Source organism: Mustelus asterias, chromosome 21 (assembly GCF_964213995.1).
Source record: "Mustelus asterias chromosome 21, sMusAst1.hap1.1, whole genome shotgun sequence".
Classification (NCBI taxonomy): Eukaryota; Metazoa; Chordata; class Chondrichthyes; order Carcharhiniformes; family Triakidae; genus Mustelus; species Mustelus asterias.
In genome coordinates, this window is record NC_135821.1 from 77,109,843 (window position 1) to 77,128,776 (window position 18,934).

Consider the following 18,934-nt stretch of genomic DNA (forward strand, 5'->3'; position numbering starts at 1 on the left):
ACCACCAGCAGGGGTCCTTGTGGGGTCCTTGTCATTTGGTTAGTTTACTTCTGCCTTGCCATCATGAAGTAACATCAAAAATGGACCCAGAGTTAGTCAAACAGAGAGAACTGGAAGGCATCCAGGAACTGCCAAATGTTTATTATCTATTTACAGCTATGTACAGGGATTATATAATCATGAGGCTCCTTGAAGAACCATCTCTCTCTGAATTCTAGAGACCCATATCTGACATCACTGATGATGTATATCAGCTATTAACATGATAGTTATTAACTCTTTTGACTACACTGTGGAATTTGGTTTGCAAATAAAGGGAATCTGATGAAGGGACACCGGCCTCTGAGGAATTATTTCAAGCCTTTTAAAATCATGCCGTGTTTAATAGAGAATGACTGCTTGCTCCAGTTCAGGAGCCAGGAGCAAGCGACTATTCCTTTGAAGTCAGGAGGGAAATTTCTCTATGCAGAGAGATGTTGGAGCAATGCCCAGAGGTTAGTTGAGGCGAAGAACAAAGAACAAAGAACAAAGAACAGTACAGCACAGGAAACAGGCCCTTCGGCCCTCCAAGCCTGTGCCGCTCCTTGGTCCAACTAGACCAATCGTTTGTATCCCTCCATTCCCAGGCTGCTCATGTGACTATCCAGGTAAGTCTTAAACGATGTCAGCGTGCCTGCCTCCACCACCCTACTTGGCAGCGCATTCCAGGCCCCCACCACCCTCTGTGTAAAAAACGTCCCTCTGATGTCTGAGTTATACTTCGCCCCTCTCACCTTGAGCCCATGACCCCTCGTGATCGTCACCTCCGACCTGGGAAAAAGCTTCCCACTGTTCACCCTATCTATACCCTTCATAATCTTGTACACCTCTATTAGATCTCCCCTCATTCTCCGTCTTTCCAAGGAGAACAACCCCAGTCTACCCAATCTCTCCTCACAGCTAAGACCCTCCATACCAGGCAACATCCTGGTAAACCTTCTCTGCACTCTCTCTAACGCCTCCACGTCCTTCTGATAGTGCGGCGACCAGAACTGGACGCAGTGCTCCAAATGTGGCCTAACCAGCGTTCTATACAGCTGCATCATCAGACTCCAGCTTTTATACTCTATACCCCGTCCTATAAAGGCAAGCATACCATATGCCTTCTTCACCACCTTCTCCACCTGTGTTGCCACCTTCAAGGATTTGTGGACTTGCACACCTAGGTCCCTCTGTGTTTCTATACTCTTGATGACTCTGCCATTTATTGTATAACTCCTCCCTACATTATTTCTTCCAAAATGCATCACTTCGCATTTATCCGGATTGAACTCCATCTGCCACCTCTCCGCCCAATTTTCCAGCCTATCTATATCCTGCTGTATTGCATCTCTTTTGAGAAGAATGCAAACATGTGGATGTTCTGGTTGTGGGAGATGCCACCAAACTATGTGGCAGGTTAATAAAGGAAATCTGAGCATCAAATGTGAAATAAAGTTAGAAGATTGCGCTGGTGCATTTAGATAATCAATGAACTCTCGGGTATGAAGCAGTTCCTGAAGGTTAAGTCGGTGGTTTATTTCTTTCTAATGGACTGATCAATAAGCAGATATTTGGCTCAGATTCTGATTGGTTTGATGAAGTCTTAGAAATTGTTTAGATTTTGGAGGTTAGTCCAAGTCTAACATTACGGAAAATATTATTGAAGTGTTGTTCATTAACTTGTATAGAGAAGATATGGACAAAGGTTCAGAACATTACTCTGGAGAACAGTACAGTTTGTTTCTTCCAGCCATTTGTACTTTTAATAAAATGGTTCCATAGTTTACAACATAAAGGATAGTGTAAATGAATATTTCTTTTTTAACATTCCAAAGTCTATAGATCACATGATAGCTCATGACATATCCAGTAATAAGATACAGGGCTGGGGTGTTTGTCCGACTCCCAGGATCATTATATTGACAGATATTATAAGCAAAATGTTTCACAATAGTTCACAGGGGGAGTCAGCTCACGTTCAAGGGAGTGGTCTTTGACACTGAGTTACGGGAGAAATGCCAGAATAAAACCCAAAAACAGAACCTAGCGCTCAGCATGTTGTCTGATTTGTTCCCCCCCCCCTCCGCCCCCCTCCCACCCCCCACCCCCACCCTCCACATCTAATTCTGTGCTGTTGAATGGGCTATTGAATGAAGCAGCGACAGAACTGTTAAACCACAGTATTAATCAGAAAAGGTGTGCGATTGAAGGTCAGGATTCAGAGCCCTTTGTAACCTTCCAGAAATTGCCTTAAGACCCACCTAATTTAACCATTTTCAAAAATATTGCAAATACCGAATTGGGCAAAGGAATGAAAAGATCATTGGTCACTTATAACTGCAATGAACTGTGGATGCTGGAAATCTGAAACAAAAAAAGAGAAGTAGAAAATGCTGGAAATACTCGGCAGGTCAGGCAGCATCTGTGGAGAGGGAAACAAAGTTCATGGGCGGGATTCTCTGGCTGTTCACGCCAGCGGGATTCTATGGTTCCGCCGGCAGTGCATCCCCGCCCGTAGGTTTCCCAAAGGCGTGGGGTGGCTTCAATGGGAAACCCCATTCTCAGTGGTGGGGCCAGAGAATCCCACCACCCGCGAACGGCACATCGCCACCCGCCACGGAGAAACATTCGACTGGGAGACTGGAAAATCCCGTCCTATGTTTCAAGCTGATGGCCTTTCATTGGAACTAGAAAAGGTTAAAAGATGTAGAAGTTTTCAACAAGTGGCAAGTATCAGTGACAGCACATACTGGAATCTGTTCAAACTTAAACATACTCTCAATAGAATTTGTGCATTTATCCAATCAGAATGTTTAGCCCTAAGAATAACCTCTCCTCCAAATACATTCTTTAATCTTTTTACTCAACAACAAAACAGACACTAAATGGACAGCAAGGTTTAGGAGACAGCAAACAGTTAAAAATTAGAAGAAACGACAGAATCTCTGTTGATCCTATTGAATTGTGGAAAATGTATAATTAATTTGCTTCCATCAGATTTTTCTAAACTGAAGATAAAATAGCCAATTTGCAAATCTTTATACTGCAACCTCTTTAATCATTCAGTACTTAGCAAATCCCATATTTTATGCAAAACTGATTTAGATTTCAAAATGGCCTGCCGTCTCTGGGTGAAATTTGGAAAGATTTGATTTGGTCTGCCGAGCATTACAAAAACAATCTGTAATTAGAAACATTGCGTGGATGCAGCAGAGTTTTGAATAATGTGAGCAAATGCAATTCAGAGAACGTTTAAATTCTGCATTTGGATCAGTTTTGTTGGCTTGTGTTGACTGTTGCAATCTGTATCTTTTTAAATGTAGGACCAATCTTGTGGAAAGCACTTATTCCTGGAGGATTTTTTTTTGGAATGGAGACATTTTTGTTTTCTAAGTAAACTCATTTACATAATTCTTACTTTCAGCCAATATGCCATTAGAACATTGGAGAAAATAAACTGGGTGTAGAAGCCAAGTTCACAACATGTTTACTCGTTAGTTATTTGTACCAGTGATAGTGGTCGGTTTTCAGGCTAACCATGCATACCTTTCATTGAGCCTTTGCTGCTGACTCCCACGTTTGAGGAGGCAAGTTGGTCAGAATTACACAGACTCTATTGATAACAGACTGACATACTCACTAAGAATTCACCAGCGTGATCACAGAACACCGCCCTGCCGCTGAAGTAGAGGACATTTAACTTTCTATGGAAGAACCCTGTAAAATAGATATTAAGACATTTGCATGAACAACATCTAGGTACCTGCAAATTCTCTACAGTGTGTACTAATGCTTCCATTAATTCATCCCTTTATGTGTCAAATCATGTCATAAATTCAGTGAGATTCGGGAGATTATTTCCTAATGTGGCCCAAAGCATAAAAATGCAGCAGTCCCACAGAGTATTCTAAATTAAACTCTTATTTGCTTTTGCAAGCTAACTACATTGTCATTTGTGATTCTAATCTCCTTCAAAAACTAAAAATATTGCACTTCACGCTGAATGAAAGAAGCCACCACTTATATTCTCAAATCCGATGATCTTAGCTTTTATCTAGCACGGAGATGAGAAACAAATTAGTCTAAATTGAGAATATTTCAGCCATACTATAGGGTTCATGGTGGGAGATATAGGAAGGATATCAGAGGTAGGTTCTTTACGCAGAGAGTGGTTGGGGTGTGGAATGGACTGCCTGCAGTGATAGTGGAGTCAGACACTTTAGGAACATTTAAGCGGTTGTTGGATAGGCACATGGAGCACACCAGGATGATAGGGAGTGGGATAGCTTGATCTTGGTTTCAGATAAAGCTCGGCACAACATCGTGGGCCGAAGGGCCTGTTCTGTGCTGTACTGTTCTATGTTCTATGTTCATACCCCATCTCGAGTATACATAGTGCAAGCTATGGTCCAGTTGCCAGCACTCTTACCTTTGAGTCAGAAGATTGTGGCTTGAAGCCCTACTCCATGATTTCATAGAAATCATAGAATCATAAAAACCCTATAGTGCACAAGGAGACCATTCAGCCCATCGTGTCTGCACTGACAACAATCCCACCCAGGCCCTATCCCCGAAACCCTACATATTTACCCTGCTAATCCCTCTAACATAAACATCCCAGGACGCTAAGGGGTAATTTAGCATGGCCAATCAACCTAACCCACACATCTTTGGACTGTGGGAGGAAATCAGAGCATCCGGAGGAAACCCAGGTAGACACGGGGAGAACATGCAAACTCCACACAGACATTGACCCAAGCCAGGAATTGAACCCGGGTCCCCGGAGCTGTGAGGCAGCAGTGCTAACCACTGTGCCACCGTGCCGCCCATGTGTGACTTGTGCACTAAAATCTAGGCTGACGTTTCAGTACACTGCTGACGGAATGCTGCACTATCAAAAGCAATGCCTTCATGATGAGACATTAAGTTGAGGCCCCATCTGCCCTCTCAGGTGGACAGAAAAGATGACATGGCGCAATTTCGAAAAACAGGAGAGTTCTTTCCGGTGGCCTGGGACAGGATTTATCCATCATGTAACATCGCAAAATCAGATTATCTGGTTATTATTACACTGCTGTTTGTGGGAGTTTGCTGTGCACAAAATGGCTGACACATTTCTGACATTACAACAGCGACCACACTTCAAAAGTACTTCACTAGGTGTAAAGCATCTTGGAACATTCTGTGGTTGTGAAAGGTGTTATAGAAATGCAAGTCTTTCATTTTGTACAATTGGCCTCAAAGTGTTTCAACCATTGGTCAATATTTTCCTGTAAGGAAAAGTGCAGTTAATTATAGAATCCCTATGGTGCAGAAGGAGGCCATTTGGCCCATTGAGTCTCACTGACAACAATCCCACCCAGGCCATATGCCCATAACCGCCACATATTACTGCTAATCCCCAGACACTAAGGGGCACTTTGACATGGCCAACCAACCTAACCTGCATTCCTATGGACTGTGGGAGGAAACCGGAGCACCCAGAGGGAAACCCATGCAAACACAGGGAGAATGTGCAGACTCCACACAGACAGTTACCCGAGGCAGAACTGAACCCGGGTCCCTGGCGCTGTGAGGCAGCAGTGCTAACCACTGTGCCACCATGCCACAATTAAATAATTGCAGCCTTTGATGCATCTTCAGTTGAGTCACTGAGATGTAGCACACCTTTACACTCCTTTTTTAGAAAAATTGCCTAAGAGTAAGAGATACAAATGTAATACACACACACACATCTCACATTCACTTCAAAACACACATAAATTAGCTTATTTGCAATTTCAGCTAGCAACTGAGATTGTAGAGAAAAGGTTTCTGCAACCTCAAATATTGATCCATATACTAATTTTGTATTTCTTCCGTTTAGTTTTCAACCTATCCCTCACTCTGAAACACTCAGCCCACTACCATGGTTAACCCTCGAGGTTCCACTCTACCTTCACACCACCCACCTTTAGTCACGGTGTGAAACTCCCACACACACACTCACTCACTGCTGATTATTTCAGAAGAGCAGCGTTGCTATGAATCACCTGGTCTAAATGACTCTCTCTTTCAGCCCACTTCTGGGACCCATACTGCTGCAGTGGCCACTCCTTTTTGGGTAGGGAAGTACATTTGCAGTGCAAAGTGCATGGAGTTTCTGGTAGTGTTGCAGGGCTGGGGGGAACGCAGGTTACAGTGTAAAGCCCGTGGGGTTTCTGGTAAAGAAATATACAATAGAAAATATAGGGATTTCTGTCACTCTCGGACTGAGGGAATGTGTGAGGGTTATAGGAGGGGGGATGGCAGGGTCACCGGAGGAGGGGGGGATGGTTGGAGAGGGAGGTGGGAGGGTGGCTGGAGGAGGAGTGGGAGCATTTATTTTAAAGAATCATTGGAGATTTCCGGCAGGAAAATTTGCATTAGAGAGTTCCGGAAGAATGCATTTACAACAATGAGTATTTTTCTGGGTGTGGATTTAGAGAAGTCTTTGGGGTTTCTGATCGGGAGGTGTCCTCACAGGAGGGTTTATCCGCAGATGCAGGGGGATTTACTGCAGAGAGTATTTATGTAGGAGTGAAGAATAGCTGCAGGTTTCTTGCAGGAGAGAGAACCTGGGAATTTATTTCAGGAGATATTTACAGTAGAGAGTAGCTTGTAGTTCTGGCAATTAGGGGTAGGGTTTAGAGAGACCATTGGTCGAGAATAGAAGACAAGGTTTTACTGTATAAAGTACAGAAAAGGGACATTTGTAGGAAAGAATGCAGTGGAGTGGTGGATTTACAGTACAGAATATGGAGGTATTCCAGTGTCTCAGCTGGATCTCAGTTCCCAGCACTCTGATGGTTGTGTGTTCAAATCCCACTAGAGTGTAAAAGATCTTGGATGGAGTACTGATGGAGTGCTGCACTGTCAAAGATATAGTTTGAATGAGATATGATTTGGATGAGAACATTCTTCTCTCAGAAGGGAGTGAATCTGTTACGCAGAGGACTATAGAGGCTGTGTGATTAAGTCTGTTCAAGGCTGAGATAGACAGATTTTTAATCAGTAAGGGAATCAGGGGTTATGGGGATAGTTGGGAGAGTGGAGTTAAGGATGGGCGGCACGGTAGCACAGTGGTTAGCACTGCTGCTTCACAGCTCCAGGGTCCCGGGTTCGATTCCCCACTCGGGTCACTGTCTGTGTGGAGTTTGCACATTCTCCTCGTGTCTGCGTGGGTTTCCTCCGGGTGCTCCGGTTTCCTCCCACAGTCCAAAGATGTGCAGGTTAGGTTGATTGGCCAGGTTATAAAAATTGCCCCTTAGAGTCCTGGGATGCGTAGGTTAGAGGGATTAGCGGGTAAATATGTGGGGGTAGGGCCTGGGTGGGATTGTGGTCGGTGCAGACTCGATGGGCCGAATGGCCTCCTTCTGCACTGTAGGGTTTCTATGATTTCTATGATTATATCAGATCAGTCATGATCTCATTAAATGGTGGAGCAGACTTGATGGGCCAAATGGCCTACTTCTGCTTCTACGTCTTAAAGTCTTATGGTATTAAATTGAGGTCTCATCTGCCCGCTGAAGTAGGCATAATAAATTTCACGGTACGAAGGAGAGAAGGGGAGGTGTGCTGGCCAATGTTTATTCCTCAATCAATATCACACACACAAAAAATGATTATCTGATTGTCAAGGTATATTCTCTTGTCAGTGAGCACATTAATACTAATATTGTAGTGGCTGTTTATGTTGCATGTCATAGAATCCCTACAGTGCAGAAGAAGGCCATTCGGCCCATCGAGTCTGCACCGACTCTCCAGAAAGAGCATCTTATCCAGGCCCACTCCCTTGTCCTATCCCCGTAACTCCACACATTTAGAGTCATAGAGGTTTACAGCATGGAAACAGGCCCTTTGACCCAACTTGTCCATGCTGCCCAGTTTTTACACTAGTCCAAAGCTAGTCCCAATTGCCCACTTTTTAAAATACAAAATTGTTCCTGCCTCTACCACTGCCTCTGGAAGCTCGTTCCAGACACTCACCATCCTGTGTGTGAAAAAAGTGCCCCTCTGGACCCTGATGTATCTCTCCCCTCTCACCTTAAACCTATGCCCTCTAGTTTTAGACTCCCCTACCTTTGGGGAAAGATGCCCCTCATTATTTTATAGACCTCAGTAAGATCACCCCTAAGCCTCCAATGCTCCAGGGAAAAAAGTCCCAGTCTATCCAGCCTCTCCTTATAACTCAAACCATCAAGTCCTGGTAGCATCCTAGTAAATCTTTTCTGCACTGTTTCTAGTTTAATAATATCCTTTCTATAATAGGGTGATCAGAACTGTACATAGTATTCCAAGGGTGGTCTTACCAATGTCTTGTACAACTTCAACAAGACATCCCAACTCCTGTATTCAATGTTCTGACCAATGAAACCAAGCATGCCGAATGCCTTCTTCACCACTCTGTCCACCTGTGACTCCACTTTCAAGGAGCTATGAACCTGTACCCCGAGATCTCTTTGTTCTATAACTGTCCCCAACGCCCGACCATTAACGAAGTAAGTCCTTCCCTGATTCGATCTACCAAAATGCGTCAGCTTGCATCTATTTAAATTAAACTCCATCTGCCATTCGTCAGCCCACTGACCCAATTGATCAAAATCCCGTTGCAATCCTAGATAACCTCCTTCGCTGTCCACTATGCACTAATCTTGGTGCCATCTGCAAACTTACTAACAAAGAACAAAGAACAAAGAACAATACAGCACAGGAACAGGCCCTTCGGCCCTCCAAGCCCGCGCCGCTCCCCGGTCCAGGATTGAATCCTGAATCCAGGATCCCCGCCCAATTTTCCAGCCTATCTACATCCTAATATCCTATCCACCGAGCTGTCCCTCACAGCTACGATGCTTTGTTCATCACAACCTATTAACTCACCCCCACCCCCCCATTCCAGACCATGTGATCTCCAGGGAGAGGCGAAAACCCAGAGTGAAAACCCCAGGGCCAATATGGGGGAAAAAAATCTGGGAAATTCCTCTCCGACCCCCTCAGGCGATCGAAACGGGTCCAGGAGATCACACTGGCCCTGATCAGAAAATGCTTCCCAACCCTATTCATTTCCACTTCTGCTTTACGAACACCATTTGAATTCCCTGCCCCCGAGACAGGTTCCCAACTATCCGCAGTCTCGCTCTGTACTGGCACCAGCAAGATGATCATAGAATGAAGCCTTGAAACGAGAAACAAAGAACAATTAGCCCGCGCCGCTCCCTGGTCCAAACTAGACCACCCTTTTGTATCCCTCCATTCCCACTCCGTTCATATGGCTGTCTAGATAAGTCTTAAACGTTCCCAGTGTGTCCGCCTCCACCACCTTGCCCGGCAACACATTCCAGGCCCCCACGACCCTCTGTGTAAAATATGTCCTTCTGATATCTGTGTTAAACCTCCCCCCCTTCACCTTGAACCTATGACCCCTCGTGAACGTCACCACCGACCCGGGGAAAAGCTTCCCACCGTTCACCCTATCTATGCCTTTCATAATTTTATACACCTCTATTAAGTCTCCCCTCATCCTCCGTCTTTCCAAGGAGAACAACCCCAGTTTCCCCAATCTCTCCTCATAACCAAGCCCCTCCATACCAGGCAACATCCTGGTAAACCTCCTCTGTACTCTCTCCAAAGCCTCCACGTCCTTCTGGTAGTGTGGCGACCAGAACTGGACGCAGTATTCCAAATGCGGCCGAACCAACGTTCTATACATCTGCAACATCAGACCCCAACTTTTATACTCTATGCCCCGTCCTATAAAGGCAAGCATGCCATATGCCTTCTTCACCACCTTCTCCATCTGTGACGTCACCTTCAAGGATCTGTGGACTTGCACACCCAGGTCCCTCTGCGTCTCTGCACCCTTTATGGTTCTTCCATTTATCGTGTAGCTCTATTATTCCCACCAAAATGCATCACTTCGCATTTATCAGGATTGAACTCCATCTGCCATTTCCTTGCCCAAATTTCCAGCCTATCTATATCCTTCTGTAGCCTCTGACAATGTTCCTCACTATCTGCAAGTCCTGCCAGTTTTGTGTCGTCCGCAAACTTACTGATCACCCCAGTTACTCCTTCTTCCAGATCATTTATATAAATCACAAACAGCAGAGGTCCCAATACAGAGCCCTGCGGTACACCACTAGTCACAGGCCTCCAGCCGGAAAAAGGCCCTTCCACTACCACCCTCTGTCTTCTATGACCAAGCCAGTTCTCCACCCATCTAGCCACCTCCCCCTTTATCCCATGAGATCCAACCTTTTTCACTAGCCTACCATGAGGGACTTTGTCAAACGCTTTACTAAAGTCCATATAGACAACATCCACGGCCCTTCCTTCGTCAACCATTTTGGTCACTTCTTCAAAAAACACCACCAGGTTAGTGAGGCATGACCTCCCTCTCACAAAACCATGCTGACTATCGTTAATGAGTTTATTCCTTTCTAAATGCGCATACATCCTATCTCTAAGAATCTTCTCCAACAACTTCCCCACCACGGACGTCAAGCTCACTGGCCTATAATTACCCGGGTTATCCTTCCTACCCTTCTTAAATAACGGGACCACATTGGCTATCCTCCAATCCTCTGGGACCTCACCTGCGTCCAGTGACGAGACAAAGATTTGCGTCAGAGGCCCAACGATTTCACCTCTCGTCTCCCTGAGCAGCCTTGGATAGATTCCATCAGGCCCTGGGGATTTGTCAGTCTTTATATTCACTAACAAACCTAACACTTCCTCCTTTGTAATGGAGATTTTCTCCAACGGTTCAACACTCCCCTCAGAGACACTCCCAGTCAACACATCCCTCTCCTTTGTGAATACCGATGCAAAGTATTCATTTAGGATCTCCCCTACTTCTTTGGGCTCCAAGCATAAGTCCCCACTTTTGTCCCTGAGAGGTCCGATTTTTTCCCTAACAACCCTTTTGTTCCTAACGTATGAATAAAATGCCTTGGGATTCTCCTTAATCCTGTCTGCCAAGAACATTTCGTGACCCCTTTTTGCTCTTCTAATTCCTCGTTTGAGTACTTTCCTACTTTCTTTGTACTCCTCCAGAGCTCCCTCCGTTTTTAGCTGCTTGGACCTAACATACGCCTCTCTTTTCTTTTTGACCAGTCCCTCAATTTCCCTGGTTATCCACGGTTCTCTAATCCTACCCTTCCTATCCTTCTTTTTTACAGGCACATGCTTGTCCTGTAGCCCTAACAACCGTTCCTTAAAAGACTGCCACATACCAGATGTGGATTTACCCTCAAACAGCCTCTCCCATCTGCAAACTTACTAACCATGTCTCCTAAATTCTCATTAATATAAATGGCAAATAACAGTGGACCCAGCACTGATCCTTGAGGCACACCGCTGGTCACAGGCCTCCAGTTTGAAAAACAACCCTCTACATCCACCCTCTGTCTTCTGTCATGAAGCCAATTTTGTATCCATTTGGCTACATCACCCTGGATTCATTGAGATTTAACCTGATGCAACAACCTACCATGTGGTACCCAGGTTAGGTGGATTAATCATTTACCATTAATAATCCACCTAACCCACACATCATTGGACTTTGGGGGGAAACCAGATCACCTGAAGGAATCCCACGCAGGCACAGGGAGAACATGCAAACTTCACACAGACAGTCACCCAAAGCCGGAACCGAACCTAGGTCCCTGACGTTGTGAGGCAGAAGTGCTAACCATTGTGCCATCTTAAAAGGGAAAGCTATTATAAACTAATCCAGAGCTCTCGGCAAGAAAAAGGAGGTAGAAATTAAGATACGGAAGAAAAATTGTGCTTATGACAAGTGTCAGGTAGAAAATACATTTGAGAACCAAACAGAATACAGAAGGTTCAGAGGGGAGGTGAAATAACTCATTCGAGAAGCAAAGAGGGATTGCGAGAAAAGACTGACAGCCAACATTGAGGGAAATCCCAACATCTACTCTAGGTATATTAATAGTAAAAAGGTGATAAAAGGAGTAGGGCCGATTCGGCACCTAAAAAGGAATTTACACGTGAAGGCAGGCGGCATGGCTGAGGAGTTAAATGAACGCTTTGCATCTGTCTTTACCGAAGAGGTAGATGCAACAGATGAGGAAAAACTGTCCTGAGAAGGGCTCAAAATTGGTAAAGAGACAGTGTGGAATAGAATGTCCGTGCTGAAAGTTGACAAGGCAGCTGGGCTGGGTGAGATGCAGCCAAGGATATTGAAGGAAGTGAGAATGGAAATTGCAGGAACGCTGACAATAATCTTCCAGTTTTCTCTCGACTCAGGGGAGGTGGCAGAGGACTGGAGAATTGCAAATGTTACGGCCTTGTTCAGAGAAGGTTGTAAGGATTGTGCCAGCAATTACAAACCAGTCAGTTTAATATCTGTGGTGAACAAGCTTCTAGAAATAATTATTCAGGGTAGAATTAGTAGCCACAAGGAAAAATGTGGGTAGATTAGGAAGAGCCAGCATGGATTTCTAAAGAGGGGAAATTGTGTTTAACTAACTTGCTTGAGTTATTTGAAGAGGTAACAGAAAGGGTTGATGAGGGTAACGCTGTTGATGTGGTGTACATGGACTTTCAGAAAGCATTTGATACAGTGCCACACAACAGACTTTTTGTGAGAAAAGTTATAACTCATGGAATATAGGACAGTAGCAATGTAGATGCAAAATTGGCTGAATTATAGGAAGTAGAGAATAATGGTCAATGGATGCTTTTCAGTCTGCAGGAATGTTGTAGTGGTGTTCCCCAGTGGGTTAGTATTGGGAACCTTGCTTTTCCTGATATATATTAATGATCTAGATTTTGGTGTGCAGGGGACAATTTCAAAGGTTGTGGATGATATAAAACTTGGAAGTATTGTGAACTGTGAAAAGGTCAGTGTAGAATTTCAAAAGGACAAAGACAAGTTGGTGGAGTGGGCAGATAGATTGCAGATAAAGTTCAATGTGGAAAAATGTGAGACGGTGCATTTTGGTAGGAGAGACAGTATAAAATAAGGGTTAAAATTCTTCAAGGGGGTGCAGGAGCAGAGGGAGCTGGGTGTATTTGTGCATTGATCATTGAAGATGGCAGGACAGGTGAAGGGAACGGTTAATAAAGCTGTAGTATTCTGAGCTTTATTAATAGGGACATAGAGTACAAGAGCAAAGAGTTTACGCTGAACTTATACAAGACACCATTTAGACCTCAGCTGGAATATTGTGTACAGTTCTGGACACCACACTATAGGAAGGATGTGAATGCATTGGAGAGAGTGCAGAAGAGGTTTACAAGAATGGTCCCAGGGTTGAGAAAGTTCAGTTATGAGGATAGGTTTGAGAGGTTGGGACTGTTCTCTTTGGAGAGATAAGGATAAGAAGAGATAGGGCTGTTCAAAATAATGAAGGGGCTGGACAGGGTAGATCAGGAGAAACTGTTCCCCCTTGTAGAAGGATCAAGATTGGTGTGTGCGGACATCCGCATGGCAGATGCAGTATAATGTGGATAAATATGAGGTTATCCACTTTGGTAGCAATAATAGGAAGACAGATTATTACTTGAATGTGTGTAAATTGAGAGAGGTGGATACTCAACGAGATCTTGGAGTCCTCATGCATCAGTCACTGAAAGTAAACGTGCAGGTACAGGAGGCAAAAAAGAAGGTAAATGGTATGTTGACCTTCATAGTGAGAGGAATTGAGGAAGGATAGGGATGTTTTGCTGCAATTGTATAGGGTGTTGGTGAGGCCAAACCTGGAGTATTGAGTCCAGTTTTGGTGCCTTATCTGAGGAAGGAAGTCCTTGCTGTAGAGTGGGTACAGCGAAGGTTTACCAGGCTGATTCCTGGGATGGCAGGTCCGTCATATGAGGAGAGACTAAATTGGTTGGGATTATATCCGCTGGAGTTTGGAAGAGTGAGAGGGAATCTCATAGAAACTTATAAAATTTTAACAGGGTTAGACAGGGTAGATGCAGAAAGAATGTTCCCAATGGTGGGAAAGTCTAGAACTAGGGGTCATAATTTGAGGATAAGTGGTAAACCTTTTAGAACTGAGGTGAGGAGAAATTTCTTCACCCAGAGGTGGTGACTGTGTGGAATTCATTACCACAGAAAGTAGTTGAGACTACAAGAAGAAATTAGATATAGCTCTTGGGGCTAAAGGGATCAAGGGATATGGGGGGAAGGGGAATCAGGATATTGAATTCGATGATCAACCATGATCAAGATGAATGGCAGAGCAGGCTCGAAGGGCCGAATGGCCTACTCCTGTTTCTAGCTTCTATGTTTCTATGATTGAAAGGGCACAGAGTCAAAGTAATTAGCAAAAGAAGTAAATGTAATGTGGGAAAAATCTTTTTCATACAATGGGTGGTTTAGATCTGGCATGCACTGTCTGGAAGTATGGTGGAGTCAGGTTCAATTGAGGCATTCAAGAGGACATTAGATGTTTATTAGAATAGATTTCTTGAATGTGCGGGGGTATGGGGAAAAGGCAGGAGAATGGCATTGAGCCATAATGCTGGCTTGGAGAGCTGGTGCAGACAATTCTGTGATTCTGTGATCACATTGCTGTTTGTGGGATCTTGCTGTGGGCAAATTAGTTGCCACATTTCCTACTTTACAACAGTGACTGCACTTCAAAAGTATCACTTGCTGTAAAACACTGAGAGATCTGATTGCGGTGAAATGCATATATCTTTGAAAATAAACCCTCAGCTTTCATGGCAATGGGGGAAATTTACAATATCCCAGACCCCGATTCTTTTTTTATTTAAAAAAAAGTAATCAGTGTTACAGAAAAACACTTTTTTTCAGAAGGAAAACCAGTTCAGACCAATATCCTTAGTTCCCTGTTTCACTGCTGTTCCAGTTAAAGTATACAAGACCAGTTCAGGCCAGTGTTGTTATCTTCCCTTTAATTGTGGCATGACCTCACCTCTCCTGTCCCCACTCATCACCCTCATTACTGTGAACAACGGCACTGCAGGTCACCCCAGAGTAATAAACATTTCACTTGCTTCTAATGGCCAATGATAAATCAGTCACGAAAACACAGCGACATCAATTTCCAGTTCAATTGCTTGAATGGCTAAAAAAAAACTGATGGCAGTTGCCAAAAAGAAGAAGCATGGAATGTGATGCATTTTTTAAATTGGAGGACATATCCTTGAATGCTTTTGTCCTTGTTCACTGGCAGTTCCAGCAAACGTGACTCTGTACCTTTGGAGAAAATGAAATGTTCCATGTGTTTGATAGAGTTTGGTAAGACCATGCAAGGGGCAAGATTGGTGGCATAGTGGACAGTGAAGAAGGTTATCTAGGATTGCAGTGGGATCTTGATCAATTGGGCCAGTGAGCTAACGAATGGCAGATGGAGTTTAATTTAGATAAATGTGAGGTGAATCAGGGCAGGACTTACTCAGTTAATGGCAGGGCATTAGGGAGAGTTATAGAACAAAGAGATCCAGGAGTACAGGTACATAGCTCTTTGAAAGTGGTGTCACAGGTAGACAGGGTGGTGAAGAAGGCATTCGACATGATTGGTTTCATTGGTCAGAACATTGAATACAAGAGTTGGGACGTCTTGTTGAAGTTGTACAAGACCACATAGTAAGGCTACATTTGGAATACTGTGTACAGTTCTGGTCACCCTACTATAGAAAGGATGTTATTAAACTAGAAAGAGTGCAGAAAAGATTTACTAAGATGCTACCGGGACTTGATGGTTTGAGTTATAAGGAGAGGCTGGAAAGACTGGGACTTTTTTCCCTGGAGTGAAGGAGTCTTAGGAGTGATCTTATAGAGGTCTATAAAATAATAAAGGGCATAGATAATGTAGATAGTCAACATCTTTTCCCAAAGATAGGGAAGTCTAAAACTAAAGGGCATAGGTTTAAGGTGAGAGAGGAGAGATACAAAAGGGTCCAGAGGGGCAATTCTTTCACACAGAGTGGTGAGTGTCTGGAACAAGCTGCCAGAGGTAGCAGTAGAGGCGGGTACAATTTTGTATTTTAAAAAGCATTTAGACAGTTACATGGTACAGGTAAGATGGGTATAGAGGGATATGGGCCAAATGCGGGCAATTGGGACACGCTTTGTGGTAAAAACTGTGCAGTATGGACAAGTTGGGCCAGAGGGCTTGTTTCCATGCTGTAAACCTCAATAACTCAATGCACTCAATTGTAAATCATCATCCTGTTCAGATGGAGACACCTTTTGTTTGAAATCAGTGCAACTATGCTGTTGCCTTGCTGCACCGTATTTGTAGAGATGCGCTTTCTCTCTGTTTGTTTGTGGATGGTGGAATGTGGCTAGGGCAGGAGTTGGCCACTCAACTTTTATGAATGGAGCTGATTAGTATTCAGCGCGGGTCCCCGCCCCGGCTTGACGTCAGTGAGGTGTCTGTGAGTCAGTCAGAGTGACTCCTCCAGTAACTAACTCCAGCAGTCTGCACTCTGCAACCTGCCAGAGACTGCAGAACACACAGCCTGGACATACTGGGAGCAGCTCTCTATCCACAGATCGCACAGTCTATCTGTATAAATATCGAGATTATATTTAATATACTGTTGCTTTGTCTGGAAACCAAGGAGAAGCACTTGAATGTACAACATCTAGACAGACAGGTAATGCTCAGATTGCAATGACTGTTTGAAATAAGGAACAGACAGGGTTTGGGTGCATGAATGGTTCTCGGCGGCAGTTTGTGAGGAAGCTTGCTAGTTAAGTGTTTTATTTGCTGTCCTGGCAGTATTTGCTGATGCAAGTGGAGAAGTGACTGCCAGGGACACGTATCTTGCAGAGTGCAGGGACATGCACCTTGTATAGAGTGCAGTAATGTTAATGTAGAGATGGGGATGACAAGATGTGAATGTCAGCAATTGGAGAAGCATGAGTCCAGTGTTTACAGAGCATCGCATTAACTAGAGCTAGTGTGTATGTTTAACTAGTGACAGTGAGTATGTTTAACTAGAGTTAATACGTTTAACTAGAGTTAGTGAATATGTTTAACAAGAGTTAGTATGTTTAACTAGAGACAGTGAGTATGTTTCTGGTGTTCAGAACTGTTTTTTTAATATCTACAAACACGCTCACATGTTGCAGGTAAAACCCAACAACATGAATGAGAATATTTCTAAGAACTCCACTGATGAGCAGTCGGGCTGGTTCGAGTCCAGTGAGGAGGGTTCCCCTCTGGATTTATCGTTAGCGGTGCGGCAGCCTTTCCTCAATCCCTGGGATGTTGTGTTGTGTGTGTCTGGGACGGTGATCGCCTGTGAGAATGCCATTGTGGTGGCGATCATTTTCTACACTCCAGCCCTGAGAACGCCCATGTTTCTGCTGATCGGGAGCCTGGCCACGGCTGACCTGCTGGCGGGCCTGGGACTCATCGTACACTTTGTGTTCCTCTACTGCATTCGCTCGGAGGTGGTGGGGCTGGTCACAGTCGGGCTCCTGGTTGCCTCGTTCACCGCTTCAGTGAACAGCTTGCTGGCCATCACCATCGACCGCTACCTCTCCCTGTACAACGCACTGACTTACTACTCGGAGAGGACTGTCACCCGCACCTACATCATGCTGATTCTCACCTGGGCTGTGTCCATCTGCCTGGGTCTGCTCCCTGTCCTGGGCTGGAATTGTCTCAAAGACATCTCCATGTGCAGTATTGTCAAACCTCTCACCAAGAACAACCTGATCATCCTCTCCATCTCGTTCTTCATGATCTTCGGGATGATGCTGCAGTTGTACATGCAAATCTGCAAAATAGTCTGCCGGCACGCTCACCAGATCGCCCTCCAACGCCACTTCCTCGCCACCTCTCACTATGTGACAACCAGGAAAGGCATCTCCACCCTGGCAGTCATCCTCGGGGCTTTTGCAATCTGCTGGCTGCCCTTCGCAATATACTGTCTGATGGGAGACTACACCTACCCCTCTTTATACACTTATATCACCTTCTTACCAGCCATCTACAACTCGATGATAAACCCAGTCATCTATGCTTATCGGAACCAAGATATTCAGAAAGTTCTTTGGACAGTGTGTTGTTGCTGCTGCCCCAATAAACATTCCTTTCGCTCCAGGTCTCCCAGCGATGTCTAGATCTCTGGGATCCACAATCAGTCTAGTCTGGACTGTGCCTGTCTGTCTTATCAGAGCTTGAAGGCTTTGTCAAACGTCCAAAGCTCCTGCAGTCGAACCCATTGCACTAAAGCCAAAATGAGAATCGAGGAACAAGTGAGATGGAGGCGGAAACACTTGGACCAAGAAATGAGATGCAACTAAAACACTTTCTGTACTGTACTTGGAATTGCACAATTGTTAAATATTAAAACAAAAAAAACTGTATAAAATGTACACGGCACTTTGAATTTCAACTCTTACTATAATATTGCACAGAGTTTATTTAAATAAAATAGTCGTTTGTGAGTTTTTGTTCTTGTTTGAGATTTTGGAATGTATTCTTGTTTACAATCATCAATAAAAAGTCATAATTTGTGATAGAAATGTAATGTTTTCCTCTTTTTATCGCAACATTCCTGCATTATTTTAATATTTCCAACAATTTAGCTGGCATAACTTCAGGGCGCTTTTTAAATGTAAAACACGGATTAAACATGAACATAAACTGAAACAGTTTCAATAAATTCATTAGAAATAAGGAAAATAAGTGAATCCACAATATATATTTCGGTGCTTGTCCATTGTAAATACACAGAAGCTCAAAATATCCGGTGGGTATTTAAATTTTCAGCTATATTGTTGCAATGTAAAATGTATTCTGAATGAGCGATTGCATAATCCGCTCAAGTAACTGTTAAAATCGAGTTTGAGCATCAGTGTTACAACACTTAGGAACAGCAGAGGGAGTAACCCTCCCATTGTACACACATTGCATTAGGCACGGATTCTGGGTACGTA

General features: G+C 44.1%; 1 protein-coding gene across 1 annotated transcript; it reads left to right on the top strand.

The window, feature by feature from the left end:
• Nucleotides 1-16,527: 16,527 nt before the first annotated feature.
• On the top strand, nucleotides 16,528-18,115 carry LOC144508990 (G-protein coupled receptor 12-like). Its single transcript, XM_078237210.1, has 2 exons — nucleotides 16,528-16,638; nucleotides 17,117-18,115. Exon 2 carries the CDS (start codon nucleotides 17,132-17,134, stop codon nucleotides 18,113-18,115), a length of 984 nt encoding a protein of 327 aa, XP_078093336.1. The 5' UTR covers nucleotides 16,528-16,638; nucleotides 17,117-17,131.
• The last annotated feature ends 819 nt before the right edge of the window (nucleotides 18,116-18,934 follow it).

What these genes read in the sequence shown, in the direction of transcription:
- LOC144508990 (XM_078237210.1), top strand. Translation starts at nt 17,132, where the DNA reads ATGAATGAGAATATTTCTAAGAACTCCACTGATGAGCAGTCGGGCTGG.